Here is a 22,732-nt window from a genome sequence, read left to right on the forward strand (position 1 = left end):
GGGCCAGTTGGATATCTCCCTCGGGCAGATAACGTCGGTAGTCCAGTCGTGAAGGCCCGGTGGGGCTCCGTATCGGCAGTAAAACGGGTCCGGATAGGTGATTGTAGCCCAGGAGTGGCTGATGGAACTCCTGATCAAGAACCATACCCGGCCAAAACATAGAAATACAAAACATAGAAATAAAGAAACTAGAATGCCCACCCTAGTCCCCCTCCCCCCCAAAGGTGCGGACTCCGGCCGCAAAACCTGACTCTATACGGGAGGGTCCAGGTGGGCATCTATTCATGGCGGCGGCTCCTCCAGCTATAGTACCTCTGGCTCCCCCCACTTTGGTGGCGCCCCTGGTGCGGGGACCCTCGTCGCCGACCCCGGACTGGGGACACTCGCCGCAGGCCCCGGACTGGGGACCGTCGCGTGAGGCACAGGATGCACCGGGCTGTGGGGGAGCACTGGAGATCTGGTGCTTATCCTTGACACCACTCTTCCAGGCTGAATGCCCACTTTAGCACGGCACTTCCAGAGCGCAGGCACAGGTCGAACCGGGCTGTGGGGGAGCACTGGAGATCTGGTGCTCAGAACTTGCACCGCTCCTCTTGGCGGAATGCCCACTCTAGCGTGGCACTTGCGGAGAGCTGGCTCCGAGCGCACCGGGCTGTGCATGCGCACCGGAGACACTGTGTGCTTTCCCGCATAACACGATGCCTGCCCGGTCACTCGCTCCCCGTGGTAAGCACGGGGAGTTGGCTCAGGTCTATAATCTGATTCCGCCAATCTCCCCGTGTGCCCCCTCCCCCAAAAATTGGGGGCTGCCTCTCGTGCCTGCTTCGATGACTTGCCTCCTCATATCGCCGCCGCTCCTCCTTCGCTGCCTTTATTTCCTCCTTTGGACGGCGATATTCCCCATCCTTTGCCCAGGGTCCTTTACCGTCCAGGATTTCCTCCCAAATCCATGAGTCCCCTTTTCCACGCTGCTTGGTCCTTTTGTGGTGGGTAGTTCTGTCACGGACGTCGTCAAGGTGGAAATGACCGGACCAAGGTGCAGCGTAGTCAGCGTACATTTTCTTTTATTTAGAATGTCGCCAACAAAACAAGAAACAAAGAAATTACCGTGAAGCTTACTAGGGCTATAGTGCCACTAACAAAGTCAACTACCCACAAACACCAAAGGAAAAAAAGGCTGCCTAAGTATGATTCCCAATCAGAGACAACGATAGACAGCTGTCCCTGATTGAGAACCATACCCGGCCAAAACATAGAAATACAAAACATAGAAATAAACTAGAATGCCCACCCTAGTCACACCCTGGCCTCACCAAAATAGAGAATAAAAGCCTCTCTATGGACAGGGCGTGACACCGGGACCGACGTAAGCCAATAGTCACTCGGATAGCAGCTAGCTGCAAGATCCAGGTGTAAATGTCCAGAGCTTACGGTAGAAATCCGGGGATATGGAGAGAAAATAGGTCCGGTATGCTCTGGTCTGAGTCGCGTTGTACAAAACTGGCGATAGCTTTTCGAGCTAAAGGATAGCTGATGACCGCCAACCGTGGTTAGCTGAATACTAACGTTAGCCAGTGAACTGGCTAGCTTCTGTTGTGGATTTCAGATTTGAGGTGAATAATACTTTTTCTTTTTTAAATTGGTGAGGCGGGTTGCAGGAGAGTGTTTTGAAGTTGAGTTTTTAGAAGAAAATAAAAAGATATATATAAAAAGATATGCAAAGAAAATATGTAAATATATATATACACGGGACACGACAAGACGAGGACAAAGGACGTCTGACTGCTATGCCATCTTGGAAAGTTCATCTTGGAAAGCTGCGTGTATTGTGTACTCGTTATTGTATTGTGTACTCGGGTCTCGTCCCGTGTATTGTTGTGCACTTGTTATTACGGGTTTCGTCCTGTGTATTTATTAGAGGTTTAACCTCGCTCTTTTGTTTGGGTTTCATCTCTGTGTTTTTGTAATACATTTTTGTTTTGGGCTTCATGCCATGTTGTATTTTTGGGTGGAGTATTAAAACCCCCAATTATGTATTCTTGCGCCTGTCTCCAATCATTTATACAACGTGACACCCTTATGGAACACAGACTAAGGTCCTGAGAGGTTGATGCATATAGATGGACATGTGATTCCTGACTGGCTTTTAGCAAAACCAACTTATTGTGGAAGAAATTCCAAACCTTGGGACTATAAGGTTCTAGCTGACATTTTAGTGAGAAATGAGTTAGTCACATACAATAGATATTTAGATGGTTCTTCATATGTCTGTGAAGTTAGATTTTTGAAAAAGTACATTTTACGTGGAAAAAAAGGAAAAAGTGTCAAGTTCTCTCTGCATAAACCCATTTGAACTTGATGCTAAAACGTTCTATCTTCAATCACAAGCCTAAATAAATACACATGGACCAATCAGAACATACACTACACGTTAAAAAGGTTGGGGTCACTTAGAAATGTCCTTTTTTTCCATGACAACATACATGAAATGAGTTGCAAAATGAATAGGAAATATAGTCAAAATGTTGACAAGGTTATAAATAATGATTTTTAATTTAAATAATAATTGTGTCCTTCAAACTTTGCTTTCGTCAAAGATTCCTCCATTTGCAGCAATTACAGCCTTGCAGACCTTTGGCATTCTAGTTGTCAATTTGTTGAGGTCATCTGAAGAGATTTCACCCCATGATTCCTAAAACACTGGCTTGATGGGCATTTCTTACGTACCATACGGTTAAGCTGCTCCCACAACAGCTCAATAGGGTTGAGATCCGGTGACTGTGCTGGCCACTCTATTATAGACAGAATACCAGCTGACTGCTGCTTCCCTAAATAGTTCTTGCATAGTTTGGAGCTGAGCTTTGGGTGATTGTCCTGTTGTAGGAGGGAATTGGCTCCAATTAAGCGCCGTCCACAGGGAATGGAATGGTGTTGCAAAATGGAGTGATAGCCTTCCTTCGAGATCCCTTTTACCCTGTACAAATCTCCCACTTTACCACCACCAAAGCAGCCCCAGACCATGACATTGCCTCCACCATGCTTGACAGATGGCGTCAAGCACTCCTCCAGCATCTTTTCATTTTTCCTGCGTCTCACGAATGTCCATATTTGTGATCCAAACACCTCGAACGTATATTCGTCTGTTCATAACACTTTTTTCCAATCTTCCTATGTCCAGTGTCTGTGTTCTTTTGCCCATCTTAATCTTGTCTTTTTATTGGCCAGTCTGAGATATGGCTTTTTCTTTGCAACTCTGCCTAGAAGGCCAGCATCCCAGAGTCACCTATTCACTGTTGATGTTGAGACATGTGTTTCACGGGTACTATTTAATGAAGCTGCCAGTTGAGGACTTGTGAGGTGTCTGTTTCTCAAACTAAACACTCTAATGTACTTGTCCTCCTGCTCAGTTGTGCACCAGGGCCTCCCACTCCTCTTTCTATTCTGGTTAGAGACAGTTTGCGCTGTTCTGTGAAGGGAGTAGAACACAGCATTGTACGAGATCTTCAGTTTCTTGGAAATGTCTCGCATGGAATAGCCTTCATTTCTCAGAACAAGATTAGACTGACGAGTTTCAGAAGAAAGTTCTTTGTTTCTGGCCATTTTGAGCCTGTAATCAAAGTCACAAATGCTGATGTTCCATTTACTCAACTAGTCTAAAGAAGGCCAGTTTATTGCTTCTTTAATCAGAAACAACAGTTTTCAGCTGTGCTAACATAATTGCAAAAAGGTTTTCTAATAATCAATTAACCTTTTAAAATAAACTTGGATTAGCTAACACAACGTGCCATTGGAACACAGGAGTGATGGTTGCTGATAATGTGTTTTTCTTTCAAAAACAAGGACATAAAATAAATGATGCTGTCACGTCGTTGTTCAGTGATGACTAATTTATCTAATGACCATAATACATGTCTTAATGTATTTGAGGATGTGTGCTGACTCTCTTGGTAGAATAGTGCTGTTGAATTATGTATTCAAATAGCTACAGTCTTCTTAAAAACTGAACATGTGTAATTCAGAAGTTTCAGATAGAACCTTATGGTTGAACCCAGATTGACATTTCAGAGCCACAAGGTTCCATTTGCGATTGCACCCCCCTAAAAAAAATATTTACAAATGTCTCACGATTTTGATACTCTGCACTTCAGGTACCTTTAAGATGAGGACCTTAATGGGTTATAAAGAAGAATTCACTACAAAACTGTTCTGAGATCTGGGATGTGAAAACTTTGATGCTCAATATCTCAGAATTACAGTATGCTTTGCGCAGATAGAGCCTTGTAGTCCCAAGGTCATGAATTGACTGTGAACTCTGTGAATCTCTAACTGTGGTGTGAAGGCTTAGGCTGGGCACCTTACTGGACAGAATGTTCTCTAGCGTGTTCACTCTCCAGTCACGTACAGATGTAGGATCTTCAGTTGAGCCAGTTTGCTACAGCAGGAACATAATCCTACAGCATCAGGAAATGTGAATTGTTAGGTGGATTATAATTAATGGACATTTTTTGTAGGGGTTGATACATTTTTGGTAAGGGAAAATCATGTCTGACATTTCAAAACAAAGAAGACAAAGAACAAAGAACTTGTTCTCAACTGGCCTACCTGGTGAAAAAAAAATACACACTTCAGAAGCCTTTTTAAACCTTAAATACACAAGTTTTATATGTCCTGCATAGCAGGAAAGTTTTACTGCACCAGCATGATCAAATTAAGATCCTACTTCTGTAGACCTTCTGCACTTCACGTGTGTGAAGAAAGTTATCATAGCCGCCATCATTTATTCAAAGAGCAATTTGGTAGTTGATCTGTGCAATGAATAGCTAATGCTGCAGCTGCTAAAATATCCATCTCCTTTGTGATTTATGGGCCTGTTTTTGGAAGGAGCGGTTTATGTTTTTACTTTTCATATTCGTGAAGGTGATCTGTGGTGCGATTAGGATCCACTTCACATAGGAAGCCATCACTAATTCTTGTTCGATCATAAATGCAAAGACAACACTTGTCTTGTCGATAACGTTATATTGGATTATGATGGAATCAACAGAGATTTTATTCTACCTCTCTCCCCTTCTCTCTCTAACTCTCTTACTCACTCTCTCTCCCCTTCTCTCTCTAACTCTCTCTTACTCTCTCTCCCCTTCTCTCTCTAACTCTCTCTTACTCACTCTCTCTCGCTCTCTCACTCACTCTCTCTCGCTCTCGAACTCTAGCTTTCTCTGACTCTAGCTCTCTCCCCTTCTCTCTCTAACTCTCTCTTACTCACTCTCTCTCGCTCTCGAATTCTAGCTCTCTCTGACTCACTCTCTCCCCTTCTCTCTAACTCTCTCTTACTCACTCTCTCTCGAACTCTAACTCTCTCTTACTCACTCTCTCTCCCATTCTCTCTCTAACTCTCTCTTACTCACTCTCTCTCTCTAACTCTCTCTTACTCACTCTCTCTCGCTCTCTCTCTCTAACTCTCTCTTACTCACTCTCTCTCATTCTCTCTCTCTAACTCTCTCTTATTCACTCTCTCTCGCTCTCGAACTCTAGCTCTCTCTGACTCTAGCTCTCTCCCCTTCTCTCTCTTACTCACTCTCTCGCTCTCGAACTCTAACTCTCTCTTACTCTCTCTCTCTCTCGCTCACTCTCGAACTCTAACTCTCTCTTACTCACTCTCTCTAGCTCTCGAACTCTAACTCTCTCTTACTCACTCTCTCCCCTTCTCTCTCTTACTCACTCTCTCTCGCTCTCTCTAACTCTCTCTCGCTCTCGAAATCTAGCTCTCTCTGACTCACTCTCTCTCTAACTCTCTCTTACTCACTCTCTCTCGCTCTCTCTAACTCTCTCTCGCTCTCAAACTCTATCTCTCTCTCACTCACTCTCTCTCGCTCTCGAACTCTTACTCTCTCTTACTCACTCTCTCTCTCTCGCTCTCTCTCTCTCTAACTCTCTCTTACTCACTCTCTCTCGCTCTCTCTCTCTAACTCTCTCTTACTCACTCTCTCTCGCTCTCTCTCTCTAACTCTCTCTTACTCTCTCTAACTCACTCTCTCTCGCTCTCTCTCTCTAACTCTCTCTTACTCTCACTCTCTCACACTCGAACTCTAACTCTTTCTTACTCACTTTCTCTCTCTCTCTCTCTCTCTCTCTCTCTCTCTCTCTCTAACTCTCGCTTACTCACTCTCTCTCTCTTTCTCTCTCTCTAACTCTCTCTTACTCTCTCGAACTCTCGAACTCTAACTCTCTCTTACTCACTCTCTCTCTCGCTAACTCTCTCTTACTCTCACTCTCTCGCTCTCGCTCTCGAACTCTAGCTCTCTCTCGCTCTCGAACTCTCTCGCACCCTTCCCTCCAATCTTAATTATTGAAGGGAAATAAAAGATTGTCCATAATTAAACGACACTAGACACAGGGAAGCTGAGGCTAAGGGGAATAACTCAGCAACTTGTTAGTAAGGTCATTCACTAAATACTCAGAGGCATGGGATACAGAGGGAATTTCTTCAATAAAATCATTTGGTTTGTGTTTAAGGTCACACACAACCACTCTCCCCCTCTCTCTCACGCACGCACACACACACACACACATACACACACACAATTTGACACAGTCACAATGGTTAGGAAGAGAGTGTTTTTGAGAGGCATTATCCACCCAGTGAGAGACAGACCCACTAGTGGAGGGGGTCATCTGTAACACAATGAAAGAGAGGAGAGGGTCATCTGTAACACAATGAAAGAGGGGGGGTCATCTGTAGCACAATGAAAGAGGGGAGGGGGTCATCTGTAGCACAATGAAAGAGAGGAGGGGGTCATCTGTAACACAATGAAAGAGGGGGGGTCATCTGTAACACAATGAAAGAGAGGAGGGGGTCATCTGTAACACAATGAAAGAGAGGAGAGGGTCATCTGTAACACAATGAAAGAGGGGGGGTCATCTGTAACACAATGAAAGAGAGGAGGGGGTCATCTGTAACACAATGAAAGACGGGGGGTCATCTGTAGCACAATGAAAGAGGGGGAAAAACATACAGATGCATAAACGTGTCTGTATTCATACACGTATGCAAATAGATGCAGGCAGTGGTTTAGTTTTGGTTTTATTAGATTATAAGTTTAAAAAATGTCAGAGAGGGACAGCTCACTTTATGAGTGAGAGGAACAGCTCACTTTATGAGTGAGAGGGACAGCTCACTTTATGAGAGAGAGGGACAGCTCACTTTATGAGTGAGAGGGACAGCTCACTTTATGAGTGAGAGGGACAGCTCACTTTATGAGAGAGAGGGACAGCTCACTTTGAGAGAGAGGGACAGCTCACTTTATGAGTGAGAGGGACAGCTCACTTTATGAGAGAGAGGGACAGCTCACTTTATGAGTGAGAGGGACAGCTCACTTTATGAGTGAGAGGGACAGCTCACTTTATGAGAGAGAGGGACAGCTCACTTTGAGAGAGAGGGACAGCTCACTTTATGAGTGAGAGGGACAGCTCACTTTATGAGAGAGAGGGACAGCTCACTTTACGAGAGAGAGGGACAGCTCACTTTATGAGAGAGAGGGACAGCTCACTTTATGACTGAGAGGGACAGCTCACTTTATGAGAGAGGGACAGCTCACTTTATGAGAGAGAGGGACAGCTCACTTTATGAGTGAGAGGGACAGCTCACTTTATGAGAGAGAGGGACAGCTCACTTTGAGAGAGAGGGACAGCTCACTTTATGAGTGAGAGGGACAGCTCGCTTTTTTGAGTGAGAGGGACAGCTCACTTTATGAGTGAGAGGGACAGCTCACTTTATGAGTGAGAGGGACAGCTCACTTTATGAGTGAGAGGGACAGCTCGCTTTATGAGTGAGAGGAACAGCTCACTTTATGAGTGAGAGGGACAGCTCACTTTATGAGTGAGAGGGACAGCTCACTTTATGAGAGAGAGGGACAGCTCACTTTGAGAGAGAGGGACAGCTCACTTTATGAGTGAGAGGGACAGCTCACTTTATGAGAGAGAGGGACAGCTCACTTTACGAGAGAGAGGGACAGCTCACTTTACGAGAGAGAGGGACAGCTCACTTTATGAGAGAGAGGGACAGCTCACTTTATGACTGAGAGGGACAGCACACTTTATGAGAGAGAGGGACAGCTCACTTTATGAGAGAGAGGGACAGCTCACTTTATGAGTGAGAGGGACAGCTCACTTTATGAGAGAGAGGGACAGCTCACTTTGAGAGAGAGGGACAGCTCACTTTATGAGTGAGAGGGACAGCTCGCTTTATGAGTGAGAGGGACAGCTCACTTTATGAGTGAGAGGGACAGCTCACTTTATGAGTGAGAGAGACAGCTCACTTTATGAGTGAGAGGGACAGCTCGCTTTATGAGTGAGAGGAACAGCTCGCTTTATGAGTGAGAGGAACAGCTCGCTGTTACGGCTGTCCTCGCTGACAGAAGGTGTGGACCAAAACGCAGAGTGGTTAGTGTTCATTCTTTTAATGAAAGTGAACAAAACAATACAAAATACAAAAACAACCAACGTGACAAAACCGAAACCGTCCTGTGTGGCCCAAACACTAACACAGGAAACAAACACCCACAAAACCCCAGTGAAACCCTGGCTGCCTTAGTATGACTCTCAATTAGAGACAAACGATACACACCTGTCTCTAATTGAGAATCATACCAGGCCGAACACAAAAACCAACCTAGAAATACAAAACATAGACTGCCCACCCAAAACACACGCCCTGACCAAAAACACATACAAAAACAACATAAAACAGGTCAGGACCGTTACAGAACCCCCCCCTCAAGGTGCGAACGCCGGGCGCACCAGCATAAAGTCCAGGGGAGGGTCTGGGTGGGCAGTTGACCACGGTGGAGGCTCTGGCGGTGGACGAGGTCCCCACCCCACCATAATCAATCCCCGCTTCTTTATCCCCCTCCCAATGACCACCCTCCCACTAACCCCACCTAAATGAAGGGGCAGCACCGGGATAAGGGGCAGCACCGGGATAAGGGGCGGCAGGTCCTGGCTGAGGGACTCCGGCAGGTCCTGGCTGAGGGACTCCGGCAGGTCCTGGCTGAGGGACTCCGGCAGGTCCTGGCTGAGGGACTCCGGCAGGTCCTGGCTGAGGGACTCCGGCAGGTCCTGGCTGAGGGACTCCGGCAGGTCCTGGCTGAGGGACTCCGGCAGGTCCTGGCTGAGGGACTCCGGCAGGTCCTGGCTGAGGGACTCCGGCAGGTCCGGGCGTAGGGACTCCGGCAGGTCCGGGCGTAGGGACTCCGGCAGGTCCGGGCGTAGGGACTCCGGCAGGTCCGGGCGTAGGGACTCCGGCAGGTCCGGGCTGAGGGACTCCGGCAGGTCCGGGCTGAGTGGCAGCTCCGGACTGTAGGGCAGCTCCGGACTGTAGGGCAGCTCCGGACTGTAGGGCAGCTCCGGACTGTAGGGCAGCTCCGGACTGGCGGGCGTCTCTGGCAGCTCCTGACTGGCGGGCGTCTCTGGCAGCTCCTGACTGGCGGGCGTCTCTGGCAGCTCCTGACTGGCGGGCGTCTCTGGCAGCTCCTGACTGGCGGGCGTCTCTGGCAGCTCCTGACTGGCGGGCGTCTCTGGCAGCTCCTGACTGGCGGGCGTCTCTGGCAGCTCCTGACTGGCGGGCGTCTCTGGCAGCTCCTGACTGGCGGGCGTCTCTGGCAGCTCCTGACTGACGGACGGCTCTAGCGGCTCCTGACTGACGGACGGCTCTACTGGCTCGGGACAGACGGGCGGCTCTAATGGCTCGTGGCAGACGGATGACTCAGACGGCGCTGGGCAGACAGATGGCTCAGACGGCACTGGGCAGACAGATGGCTCAGACGGCGCTGGGCAGACAGATGGCTCAGACGGCGCTGGGCAGACAGATGGCTCAGACGGCGCTGGGCAGACGGGCCGTTCAGGCACCGCTGGGCAGACGGCAGACTCTGGCCGGCTGAGACGCACTATAGGCCTGGTGCGTGGTACCGGAACTGGAGGTACCGGGCTGAGGGCACGCACCTCAGGGCGAGTGCGGGGAGAAGGAACAGTGCGTCCAGGGCTCTGGAGACGCACAGGAGGCTTGGTGCGTGGTGCCGGAACTGGAGGCACTGGGCTGGAGACACGCACCATAGGGAGAGTACGTGGAAGAGGAACAGGGCTCTGGAGATGCACTGGAAGCCTGGTGCGTGGTGTAGGCACTGGTGGTACTGAGCTGGGGTGGGAAGGTGGCGCCGGATATACCGGACCGTGAAGGAGGACACGTGCTCTTGAGCACCGAGCCTCCCCAACCCTACCAGGTTGAATGGTCCCCGTAGCCCTGCCAGTGCGGCGAGGTGGAATAGCCCGCACTGGCCTATGCAGGCGAACCGGGGACACCACCTGTAAGGCTGGTGCCATGTACGCCGGCCCGAGGAGACGTACTGGAGACCAGATACGTTGGGCCGGCTTCATGGCACTCGGCTCGATGCCCAACCTAGCCCTCCCAGTGCGGCAAGGTGGAATAGCCCGCACTGGGCTAAGCACGCGTACTGGGGACACCGTGCGCTTTACTGCATAACACGGTGTCTTACCAGTACGACGCCCTCTTACTCCACGGCAAGCCCGGGGAGTTGGCTCAGGTATCCAACCCGGCTTCGCCACACTCCCCTTTAGCCCCCCCCCCCCCCCCAAGAAATTTTTGGGTGAGACTCTCGGGTTTCCGTGCTAGCCGCGTACCTTCATAACTCCGGTTCCTCTCTCCGGATGCCTCTGCTCTCCTAACTGCCTCCAGCTGCTCCCATGGGAGGCGATCCCTTCCAGCCAGGATCTCCTCCCATGTGTAGCAACCCTTGCCGTCCAAAACGTCTTCCCATGTCCATTCCTCCTTCTGTCTCTGCTGCTGTCGCTGCCCTTCTCCACTCCGCTTGGTCCTCTTGTGGTGGGTGTTTCTGTTACGGCTGTCCTCGCTGACAGAAGGTGTGGACCAAAACGCAGAGTGGTTAGTGTTCATTCTTTTAATGAAAGTGAACAAAACAATACAAAATACAAAAACAACCAACGTGACAAAACCGAAACCGTCCTGTGTGGCCCAAACACTAACACAGGAAACAAACACCCACAAAACCCCAGTGAAACCCTGGCTGCCTTAGTATGACTCTCAATTAGAGACAAACGATACACACCTGTCTCTAATTGAGAATCATACCAGGCCGAACACAAAAACCAACCTAGAAATACAAAACATAGACTGCCCACCCAAAACACACGCCCTGACCAAAAACACATACAAAAACAACATAAAACAGGTCAGGACCGTTACACTCGCTTTATGAGTGAGAGGAACAGCTCACTTTATGAGTGAGAGGAACAGCTCACTTTATGAGAGAGAGGGACAGCTCACTTTATGAGAGAGAGGGACAGCTCACTTTATGAGAGAGAGGGACAGCTCACTTTATGAGAGAGAGGGACAGCTCACAGTGAAGAGGGACAAGATGGAGAGAAAGAGATAATGTTATTGTACCACTAACATTTAGAAGGTACAACCTAAGTGTGTTCAGAGACACAGCAGAGGGAATCCTCTCTCTCTCTCTCTCTCTATTCCTCTCACTCTCTCTCTCTGCCTCTTTCTTCCTATCTCCCTCTCTCTTTCTTCCTATCTCCCTCTCTTCCTCTCCCTCTTTCTTCCTCTCGCTCTCTATCTCTCCCTCTCTCCCTCTTTCTTCCTATCTCCCTCTCTTCCTCTCCCTCTCCCCCCTCTTTCTTCCTCTCCCTCTCTTCCTCTCCCCCTCTCTCTCCCTCTTTCTTCCTCTCTCTCTCTCTCTCTCTCGTACTCTCTTTCTCTGTCTGTCTTACTCTCTCTCTCTTTTGAGGCAGTTCTCAGTTTTAGGTCTCACAATCCCAACAGGATGTAACCTATTTTGATCAGGGTGCCATATTGCATATTAATCAAATATTATTGCCTCTAGACGCGCTGCATTATATTGGCTAAATTATGTTTGCTAAATTATGCGTGCCCCTTTATTGTTCTTCACATTTTTCTGTTTTTTTTAAGCACTACACACTGGGATTACATCTTGTCCTCTGCTGAGTGTGTGTGTGTGGCAGACTGTCGCTGTGGTTACACACATGATGGTTGTTGATACAGCGCTTATACATTTTACTGCTTGAAGTGCAACGTGTATACCTACTTCAAATATTACATTTTTCTTACAATCTCTCTCAGTCCCTCTCTGTCCCTCTCTCTCTCTTTCTCTCGAATGTAATGTAATAAATATAAAAATATAAATATGGAAAATTAAACTATAACTAACTTATAACTAAATAACGGTCATCTTCACCATTACATCAGTACTACAACTACTATCATCATTACCACTACTACCACCACCACCATCACTAAACTGCTATCATTACCATTACCACCCATACCACTACTATTTGGAATGATAAACAACAATAATAATAGTAATAACAATAACAGTAATAATAAGTAAGTTACTGCTTACTATGCAGATGTTATTATTCAGTGTCCCTCAGGCTATGGCAGGCAAATACATATTTGGCTGCAAGAGGAGCCATTGCTCCTTCGCCCATGAGTATTTTTAGTTTTTCCTCTGGGTTTAATAAGTTAAAATTTGGAATAAATGTAGTCATTTCTGTGAGTAATGAATCTCTTGGTGAGGAATATATATCACAGTAAAGGAGAAAGTGCATCTCTGTTTCTACCTCCCCTGTCAGGCAGTGACCACATCCTCTTTGTGTAGTCATGTCTTTTTATGTCTGCCGGTTTCTATTGCCAATCGGTGGTCACTCAGCCTGTACTTGGTAAGGATCTGTCTCTGCTTTGTATCTCTGACAGAGTAGAGATATTCAGTCAATTCATATTCTCTGTTTAGGGTCAGATAGCAATTTAGTCGGCTTTGGGATTTTGTTTCGTTTTTCCAATGTTGTATATATGAGTCCTTTGATTGGTTCATGATTTTGTTTATTGGAATTCTTTCTTTTGAAGCAGTGCTGGTGTCAGCTTGGTTGGTGAGGTCCAACACCAGCTGACAGAGGGCTCGTTTCTGGGCTCAGCTCTTGGGTTTGAAGTGCTTTAAATTGCAGACTCGATTTTGGACTTGAATTTAGATGTAGCCAACATTTTAATGATCTTTTCTGTATTTTCATTATTACTGGAAAGCGGCCCAATTCTGCCCTACGTGCATTAGTTGGTGTATTTCTCTGGACTTGTAGGATTTTCCGACAGAATTCTGCATGTAGGGCTTCAATTGGATGTTTGTCCCACATTTTAAAGTCCAGTTTATTGAGTGGCCCCCAAACCTCACTTCCGTAAAGAGCTATTGGTAGGATTACACTGTCAAATATTTTGGTCCAAATTCTAATTTGGGATGTTGATTTTGAATAATTTCATTTTTATTGCATATAATGCTCTGCGGGCTTTTTCTTTGAGTGCATTCACTGCCCTATTAAAGTTTCCTGATGCAGATATGGTCAGACCAAGTTAGGTGTAATTTTTTGTGTGTTCAATGATGGTGTTGTTCAGGGTGAATTTATATTTGTGTTTCTGACATCTGTTTTGTTTTTGGAAAATCATGATTTTAGTTTTTGGGAAATTTACTGGCAGGGCCCAATTATGGCACTATTGCTCTAGAATATTAATGTTCTGTTGAAGACCTTCTTTGGTTGGTGATAGAAGTACCAAGTCATCAGCATATAGCAGGTATTTCACCTCTGTGTCAAATAGTGTGAGTCCTGGGGCTGGAGAATGGTCCAACATGTCTGCTAATTCATTGATATAAATGTTGAAAAGATTTGGACTCAAACTACAGCCTTGTCTCACACCTCGACATTGTGAAAAGAATTCTGTTCTTTGGTTTTTGATTTTTATTGCACACTTGTTTTCTGTGTACATACATTTTATTAAGTCATACACCTTACCACCAAGCCCACTTTGTAGAATTTTGTAGAATAGCCCTTCGTGCCAAATATAATCAAATGCTTTTTTAAAGTCAATAAAGCAAGCAAAGATTTTGCCCTCTTTTTTTTGGTGGACGTGTTTATTAATTTATTAATGTGTGTGTAAGGTGTATATATGGTCAGTAGTGCGATGGTTAGAGAGAAAGCCAATTTGACATTTAGTTATTACATTTTTTTCTTGAAGAAAGGTTTGAATTCTTGAATTCAAAATGCTACAGAAAACCTTTCCCTGTTTACACAATACTGTTTACACAAATTCCTCTCTAATTATTGGGGTCTGATTTGTCTCCACTTTTGTGGATAGGGGAGATGAGCCCTTGGTTACAGACATCAGGGAAGCAGCCAGAAGTTAACACCATGTTGAACAATTTAAGCACAGCATTTTGCAACTCAGGTGTGCTGTTTTTCAGCATTTCATTTCTGATGTTTTCTAGACCACAAGCCTTCTTTGATTTAATAGATTTGAGCTTTTCATTTAGTTCTTGTTGGGTTATTGGGTAATCTAATGGATTTTGGTTGTTTTTAATGACTGATTCTAGGATGTTCAATTTTTCTTTCATTTCTAATTGGTTCTGTTTTAAGTCTTTTTGTGGGATGTTTTTGTATAGATTATCAAAATAAGTTTTCTGTAAAGGTTGTCAATGTCGTTCTCCTCCTCAGACGAGGAGGAGCATGGATCGGACCAAGATGCGGATTGGTAATTGTACATGTTTAATGTAAAACACAAGAAAACACTACAAAATACAAAACAACAAACGTGACTAACCTCAAACAGTCCTGTGTGGCCCAAACACTAACACAGGAAACAAACACCCACAAAACCCCAGTGAAACCCTGGCTGCCTTAGTATGACTCTCAATTAGAGACAAACGATACACACCTGTCTCTAATTGAGAATCATACCAGGCCGAACACAAAACCCAACATAGAAATACAAAACATAGACTACCCACCCAACACTCACGCCCTGACCAATAAAGACATACAAAACAAGAGAAAACAGGTCAGGAACGTGACAGAACCCCCCCCTTAAGGTGCGAACTCCGGGCGCACCAGCACAAAGTCTAGGGGAGGGTCTGGGTGGGCGTCTGTCCACGGTGGCGGCTCTGGCGGTGGACGAGGTCCCCACCCCACCATAATCAATCCCCGCTTCTTTATCCCCCTCCCAATGACCACCCTCCCACTAACCCCACCTAAATGAAGGGGCAGCACCGGGATAAGGGGCAGCACCGGGATAAGGGGCAGCACCGGGATAAGGGGCGGCAGGTCCTGGCTGAGGGACTCCGGCAGGTCCTGGCTGAGGGACTCCGGCAGGTCCTGGCTGAGGGACTCCGGCAGGTCCTGGCTGAGGGACTCCGGCAGGTCCTGGCTGAGGGACTCCGGCAGGTCCGGGCGTAGGGACTCCGGCAGGTCCGGGCTGAGTGGCAGCTCCGGACTGTAGGGCAGCTCCGGACTGTAGGGCAGCTCCGGACTGTAGGGCAGCTCCGGACTGTCGGACGTCTCTGGCAGCTCCTGACTGGCGGGCGTCTCTGGCAGCTCCTGACTGGCGGGCGTCTCTGGCAGCTCCTGACTGGCGGGCGTCTCTGGCAGCTCCTGACTGGCGGGCGTCTCTGGCAGCTCCTGACTGGCGGGCGTCTCTGGCGGCTCCTGACTGGCGGGCGTCTCTGGCGGCTCCTGACTGACGGACGGCTCTAGCGGCTCGTGGCAGACGGACGGCTCTACTGGCTCGTGGCAGACGGATGACTCAGATGGCGCTGGGCAGACAGATGGCTCAGACGGCGCTGGGCAGACAGATGGCTCAGACGGCGCTGGGCAGACAGATGGCTCAGACGGCGCTGGGCAGACAGATGGCTCAGACGGCGCTGGGCAGACAGATGGCTCAGACGGCGCTGGGCAGACAGATGGCTCAGACGGCGCTGGGCAGACGGGCAGTTCAGGCACCGCTGGGCAGACGGGCCGTTCAGGCACCGCTGGGCAGACGGCAGACTCTGGCCGGCTGAGACGCACTATAGGCCTGATGCGTGGTACCGGAACTGGAGGTACCGGGCTGAGGGCACGCACCTCAGGGCGAGTGCGGGGAACAGGAACAGGGCACACTGGACTCTCGTGGCGCACTCTAGGCCTGGTGCGTGGTACCGGAACTGGAGGTACCGGGCTGAGGGCACGCACCTCAGGGCGAGTGCGGGGAGAAGGAACAGTGCGTCCAGGGCTCTGGAGACGCACAGGAGGCTTGGTGCGTGGTGCCGGAACTGGAGGCACTGGGCTGGAGACACGCACCATAGGGAGAGTGCGTGGAAGAGGAACAGGGCTCTGGAGATGCACTGGAAGCCTGGTGCGTGGTGTAGGCACTGGTGGTACTGAGCTGGGGTGGGAAGGTGGCGCCGGATATACCGGACCGTGAAGGAGGACACGTGCTCTTGAGCACCGAGCCTCCCCAACCTTACCAGGTTGAATGGTCCCCGTAGCCCTGCCAGTGCGGCGAGGTGGAATAGCCCGCACTGGGCTATGCAGGCGAACCGGGGACACCACCTGTAAGGCTGGTGCCATGTACGCCGGCCCGAGGAGACGTACTGGAGACCAGATACGTTGGGCCGGCTTCATGGCACTCGGCTCGATGCCCAACCTAGCCCTCCCAGTGCGGCAAGGTGGAATAGCCCGCACTGGGCTAAGCACGCGTACTGGGGACACCGTGCGCTTTACCGCATAACACGGTGTCTGACCAGTACGACGCCCTCTTACTCCACGGCAAGCCCGGGGAGTTGGCTCAGGTATCCAACCCGGCTTCGCCACACTCCCCTTTAGCCCCCCCCCCCAAGAAATTTTTGGGTGAGCCTCTCGGGCCTCCAGCCTCTCATACGTGCTGCCTCCTCAATCCACCGCTCCTGGGCTGTGGCTGCCTTCTTCTCCTCCCGCGAGCGGCGATTCACACCAAACTTAGCCCAGGGTTCTTCTCCGTTGAATATTTGTTCCCAACTCCATTCCTCTTCTCTCCATTGCTTTAGTTCCTTTCCTCCGGCTCCAATCCGCTTGGTCCTGTTGTGGTGGGTGTTTCTGTAAAGGTTGTCAATGTCGTTCTCCTCCTCAGACGAGGAGGAGCATGGATCGGACCAAGATGCGGATTGGTAATTGTACATGTTTAATGTAAAACACAAGAAAACACTACAAAATACAAAACAACAAACGTGACTAACCTCAAACAGTCCTGTGTGGCCCAAACACTAACACAGGAAACAAACACCCACAAAACCCCAGTGAAACCCTGGCTGCCTTAGTATGACTCTCAATTAGAGACAAACGATACACACCTGTCTCTAATTGAGAATCATACCAGGCCGAACACAAAACCCAACATAGAAATACAAAACATAGACTACCCACCCAACACTCACGCCCTGACCAATAAAGACATACAAAACAAGAGAAAACAGGTCAGGAACGTGACATTTTCCAAATTCCTACATCTTGTATGGCTAATTATTGTGGCTTTGTTGTGCTTAAATTGTTCCACATGTCCCAGAACTGATTTTGGTCAATTGCGTTTTCAATTTCATCAAGTGTCTTGTTGGTATAATTCAGTTTCTTGCGTTTCAGTGTATGTTTATACTGTTTCAGAGTTTCAAAGTATTCATATCGTAGCTCTGGGTTGTTTTGCTGCTTATGTTTTTTGTTTGACATTTGTCTTAGGTGTTTTCTAATTGTTTTACATTCATTATCAAACCATTTGCCAGAAACATTTTGTTTTTTGTTTCTGATGTTGCATTTCTTTGGTTTGCTCAAATTTGCTTTCGATGCTGCTTTTTGGAATATGCAGTTGATGTTTAGAGTAGCCGAATTGACACCATCTTTATTGTTTTGGTATTGTGAGTTATTGAAAAACTGTATAGAGTTCATCATTTCTTTTGAGTTCAATGTTTCAATGAATCTCTCTGCACTGTTTGGAGCCCATCTGTATGATTGGTTTATGTTGAAGATTTTATTGGGCAGTTTTTTTGAATGAATATTGTCGGTTAATTTCTTCAGAAACACGTTGATCTGACTGTGATCTGACAATGGTGTCTGTGGTCTGACAGTGAATGCACTTATGGAGGAGGGGTCAATGTCCGTGATGGCATAATCGACTACACTTGTCCCAAGAGCTGAGCAGTAAGTAAACTGACCTAAAGAGTCGCCTCTGATTCTACCATTAAGCATGTACAGGCCTAAGGCTCGACAGAGATGCACTAACTCCTTCCCATTTTTGTTCAGTATTTGGTCAGGACTGTTTCTATTATTTATAATAGGGCTACTGTACAAGGAGGGGTGACCAAATATGTGGTGGTTACCTCCCGCATCAGTGTAGCCAGGCTCAGAACCTGTTCTTGCATTGAAATCTCCACAAAGAAGCACTTTACCCTCTGCCTGAAATGTAATGATTTCTGTATGAAGATTGTCAAAAAACTGATCATCATAATATGGTGAATCTGAAGGAGGAGCATAAGCTGCACATATGTACACGTCATTATCACAATAGATTGTACCTTTGTTAAGTTTTAGCCAAATGTGACTGGTACCTTTTTTCATTTCATTCAGTGCCAAGTCCTGCTTATGCCAAATGATGATTCCACCTGAGTCTCGGCCCCGTTTAACATTTTTATGTTTGATTGATGGTAGTAAACTTTCTCTATAGCCTGAGGGACACTGAGTATCTATGTCTCCACGACACCATGTTTCCAGTAGGATTATGATGTCCTGTCCCTCTCTGTCTGTCTCTGTGTCTCTCTCTCTCTCTCTCTCTCTCTCTCTCTCTCTCTCTCTCTGTGTCTCTCTCTCTCTGTCACTCTCTCTCTTTGTCCCTCTCTCACTTTGTCCCTCTCTCTCTCTCTCGCTCTCTCTCTCTCTCTGTCCCTCTCTTTCAAATTCAAATTCAAGCTTCTTTATTGGCATGAAAAACATTGGGTCAATATTGCCAAACAATTATAAACAATAACAAATAATAATATAAAATGGCAGTAAATAATAATACAAAATTAAATACAAAAATAATAACAATAAATTGGTAACAGTCAATAGTAGAATGTAATGTAATAAATATAAACATCTAAATATGGAAAATTAAACTATAACTAACTTATAACTAAATAACGGTCATTTTCACCATTACATCAGTACTACAATTACTATCATCATTACTACAACCACCACCATCACTAAACTGCTATCATTATCATTACCACCCATACCACTACTATTTAGAATGATAAACAACAATAATAATAGTAATAACAATAACAGTAATAACAATAACTGTAATAATAAGTAAGTTACTGCTCTCTCTCTGTCCCTCTCTCTCTCTGTCTCTCTCTCAGTCCCTCTTTGTCTCTGTCTGTCTCTCTCTCTCTCTCTCTCTCTCTCTCTCTCTCTCTCTCTCTCTCTCTCTCTCTCTCTCTCTCTCTGTCCCTCTCTCGCTCTCTGTCCCTCTCTCTCTCTCTCTCTGTCCCTCTCTCTCTCTCTCTGTCCCTTTCTTTCTCTCTCTCTTTCCCTTTCTTTCTCTCTCTCTCTCCCTATGTCTCTCTCTCTCTCTCTCTGTCCCTCTCTCTCTCTCTGTCCCTTTCTCTGTCTCTCTCTCTCTCTCTCTCTCTCTCTCTCTCTCTCTCTCTCTCTCTCTCTCTCTCTCTCTCTCTCTCTCTCTCTGTCTCTCTCTGTCTCTCTCTCTCTCTGTCCTCTCTCTCTCTCTGTCTCTCTCTCTCTCTGTCTCTCTCTCTCTGTCTCTCTCTCTCTGTCCCTCTCTCTCTCTCTGTCTCTCTCTATCTGTCCTTCTCTCTATCTGTCCCTCTCTCTCAGTCCCTCTCTCTATCTGTCCCTCTCTCTCTCGCTCTGTCTCTCTCTCTCTCTGTCTCAGTCCCTCTCCCTCTCTCAGTCCCGTTTAATTAAATGTAATTTGCTTTATTGGCATGATGTAACAATGTACATATTACCAAAACTTACTTTGGATATTTACAATATTAAGAAAAAAATAAGAAAAAAATTGTCAACGGGACAACAGTAACAATAATAACCAAGGGTCAAAATAACCATACATTGAACAATAACAATAAGCATACAATAGAAGACATGCAGGTTGATTGGTCTGTCAGACACTGTCCCTCATCTTATGGCAGGCAGCAATGTAGTGCCAACCCACAGCTATCTGCGTCCTTCCCCAACAGGGCGGGTAGCCTATTCTCATCAGAGAGGTCTTTGAAAACTTGCTCTCTCAGTCCCTTTCTCCGTCCAAATGTGTTATTTCTAGCTCTATATTCAGATGCACCATTTGTATTCTATTCTATGTTATACTGGTATGAGAGTGGACTTGATAGTTTTTAGTGTTTTAGTTTTCTGTTATTTGTGTTTTTACAACATGACTTTATAACGTGACTATTCTGAGATGATGTAACGGTTGTCCTCCTCCTCTTCGTCCGAAGAGGAAGAGTAGGGATTGGACCAAAGCGCAGCATGAAAGTTTGACATAACGAATTTATTAAAGAAAAGACGAAACACGATAAACACTTGAAAGGATTATCAAAATAACAAAACGACGTAGACAGACCTGAACATGGAACTTACATAAATACACGAACGACTCACGAACAGGAACAGACTACATACACGAACGACAAAACGAAACAGTCCCGTGTGGTGCACATACACAGACACAGGAGACAACCACCCACAAACAAACAGTGTGAACAGCCTACCTATATATGATTCTCAATCAGAGGAAACGTCAAACACCTGTCTCTGATTGAGAACCATATAAGGCTAATTTCCAATGATCTAAACATAGAAACACAAAACATAGAATGCCCACCCCAACTCACGCCCTGACCAACTAAACACATACAAAAATAACAGAAAACAGGTCAGGAACGTGACAGATGATCACAGTTTTTAGATAAACATGCTTCATAACTGCACAGCTGTAAACAACTAATGTTATCATTCTCCTTTTTCTTCTTGTCTTTCTTTGGCGGTAGCCCAACTACCATGTCCTCCTCAGTGACTGCTTCCTGTGAATAAGAGGACCAGAGTGAGAGCGTCCAATCACAATCAAGAGCCCCCACCAGCACATCTTTCCAGTGAGAGAGAGAGAAAGAGATAGAGGCCAAAGAGAGAGAGAGAGAAAAGGAGTGCAGGAAGGAGAGGGGGAGAGAGTGAGAACAGTCGATGGATGCTGTCCGGATTGAGGGGACAGTGCATTCTTCATTAACGAGGAAAAGAAAGATTTCAAAATGGAGTCGAAGGATAGAAACTCGGCGGCAGGTAAGTCTTACCTCAGCTGATGTAAATGTATACCTTGGTAACGCAATGGGGTCCCACTTTACATCAAGTGGCACTATAATCAATGTATTTACGTGGTTATTACATAGGCAGGTACAGTGTAATTACATTGCAGGTACACTTTGTTAATAGTACTTACAACACTTATACCCGAGTGCGTTTTGTACAATTTCTAAAATTTGCAAATGACGTCACAATGGAGGTAAATGTGTAATCTAGAACAGCAGTTCTAGCCTAGGGTGAGAAGAAGCCAAATAAAATACACACGTTCAGATGTTATCGCAGGTGTAGCGAAATGCTTATGTTCCTAGCTCCAACAGTGCAGTAATACCTAACAATACAAAACAATACAGGCAAATCCCATAAATGTAAAGAAAGGAATGAAGAAATATGGGAATATTAGAACGAGCAATGTCAGAGTCCGGAATATAAAAATATATGTATATGATGGTGTGTATAGACATTATAGACACTATATGAATAGAAAAGGTGTGTACAGCAGTAGTTGTATAGGATGAGCCTTGACTAGAATACAGAATACAGAATATACATATGAAGTGGCTGAAACAGTATGTAAACATGATTAACGTGACCAGTGTTCAATCACTATGTACATGGGGCAGCAGACTCTAAGGTGCAGGGTAGAGTACCGGGTGGTAGCCGGCTAGTAACAGTGACTATGTACATAGGGCAGCAGCCTCTAAGGTGCAGAGTAGAGTACCGGGTGGTAGCCGGCTAGTAACAGTGACTATGTACATGGGGCAGCAGCCTCTAAGGTGCAGGGTAGAGTACCGGGTGGTAGCCGGCTAGTAACAGTGACTATGTACATGGGGCAGCAGCCTCTAAGGTGCAGGGTAGAGTACCGGGTGGTAGCCGGCTAGTAACAGTGACTATGTACATGGGGCAGCAGCCTCTAAGGTGCAGGGTAGAGTACCGGGTGGTAGCCGGCTAGTAACAGTGACTATGTACATGGGGCAGCAGCCTCTAAGGTGCAGAGTAGAGTAACGGGTGGTAGCCGGCTAGTAACAGTGACTATGTACATGGGGCAGCAGCCTCTAAGGTGCAGGGTAGAGTACCGGGTGGTAGCCGGCTAGTAACAGTGACCAGGGCAGGGTGCTGGGCAGAGGCCTATGTAACCATCATGTAAATGCACAGGTTTTAGCACCACTTCATGTACAAGGGGACCAGAGGGGTATACTATGGTGATGTTGGAGGTAAGAAGAGGATAGGATACTGTATAGGCTTGATTGTATAAGCCTAAATGGTTGATTGATTGATTTTCGACAATGAACACAGAATGTACTGTTGAGCTTTGTAACTGTATGTGCTGATGTTGCTGCTGTGTTTCGTTTCTGCGCTATGATTATGTATATTAAGTTTGTGTGTGTGTGTGTGTGTGTGTGTGTGTGTGTGTGTGTGTGTGTGTGTGTGTGTGTGTGTGTGTGTGTGTGTGTGTGTGTGTGTGTGTGTGTGTGTGTGTGTGTGTGCGTTCTGTCTCATC

General features: G+C 46.7%; 1 protein-coding gene across 4 annotated transcripts in view; it reads left to right on the forward strand.

The window, feature by feature from the left end:
* LOC129837812 (voltage-dependent calcium channel gamma-4 subunit-like) overlaps positions 1-22,732 on the forward strand; it is a 62,178-nt gene that overhangs the window by 23,738 nt on the left and 15,708 nt on the right. For 2 of the 4 annotated variants that reach the window (XM_055904261.1, XM_055904257.1), the window contains exon 2: positions 20,928-21,213. In XM_055904261.1, the coding sequence (XP_055760236.1) occupies positions 21,183-21,213 (31 nt within the window). In that variant the 5' untranslated portion in view covers positions 20,928-21,182. Of the gene's footprint in view, positions 1-17,955; positions 18,079-20,927; positions 21,214-22,732 lie in introns of all 4 variants that reach the window. The other 2 variants (XM_055904258.1, XM_055904259.1) reach the window with 2 other exon arrangements.

Source organism: Salvelinus fontinalis, chromosome 38 (assembly GCF_029448725.1).
Source record: "Salvelinus fontinalis isolate EN_2023a chromosome 38, ASM2944872v1, whole genome shotgun sequence".
Classification (NCBI taxonomy): Eukaryota; Metazoa; Chordata; class Actinopteri; order Salmoniformes; family Salmonidae; genus Salvelinus; species Salvelinus fontinalis.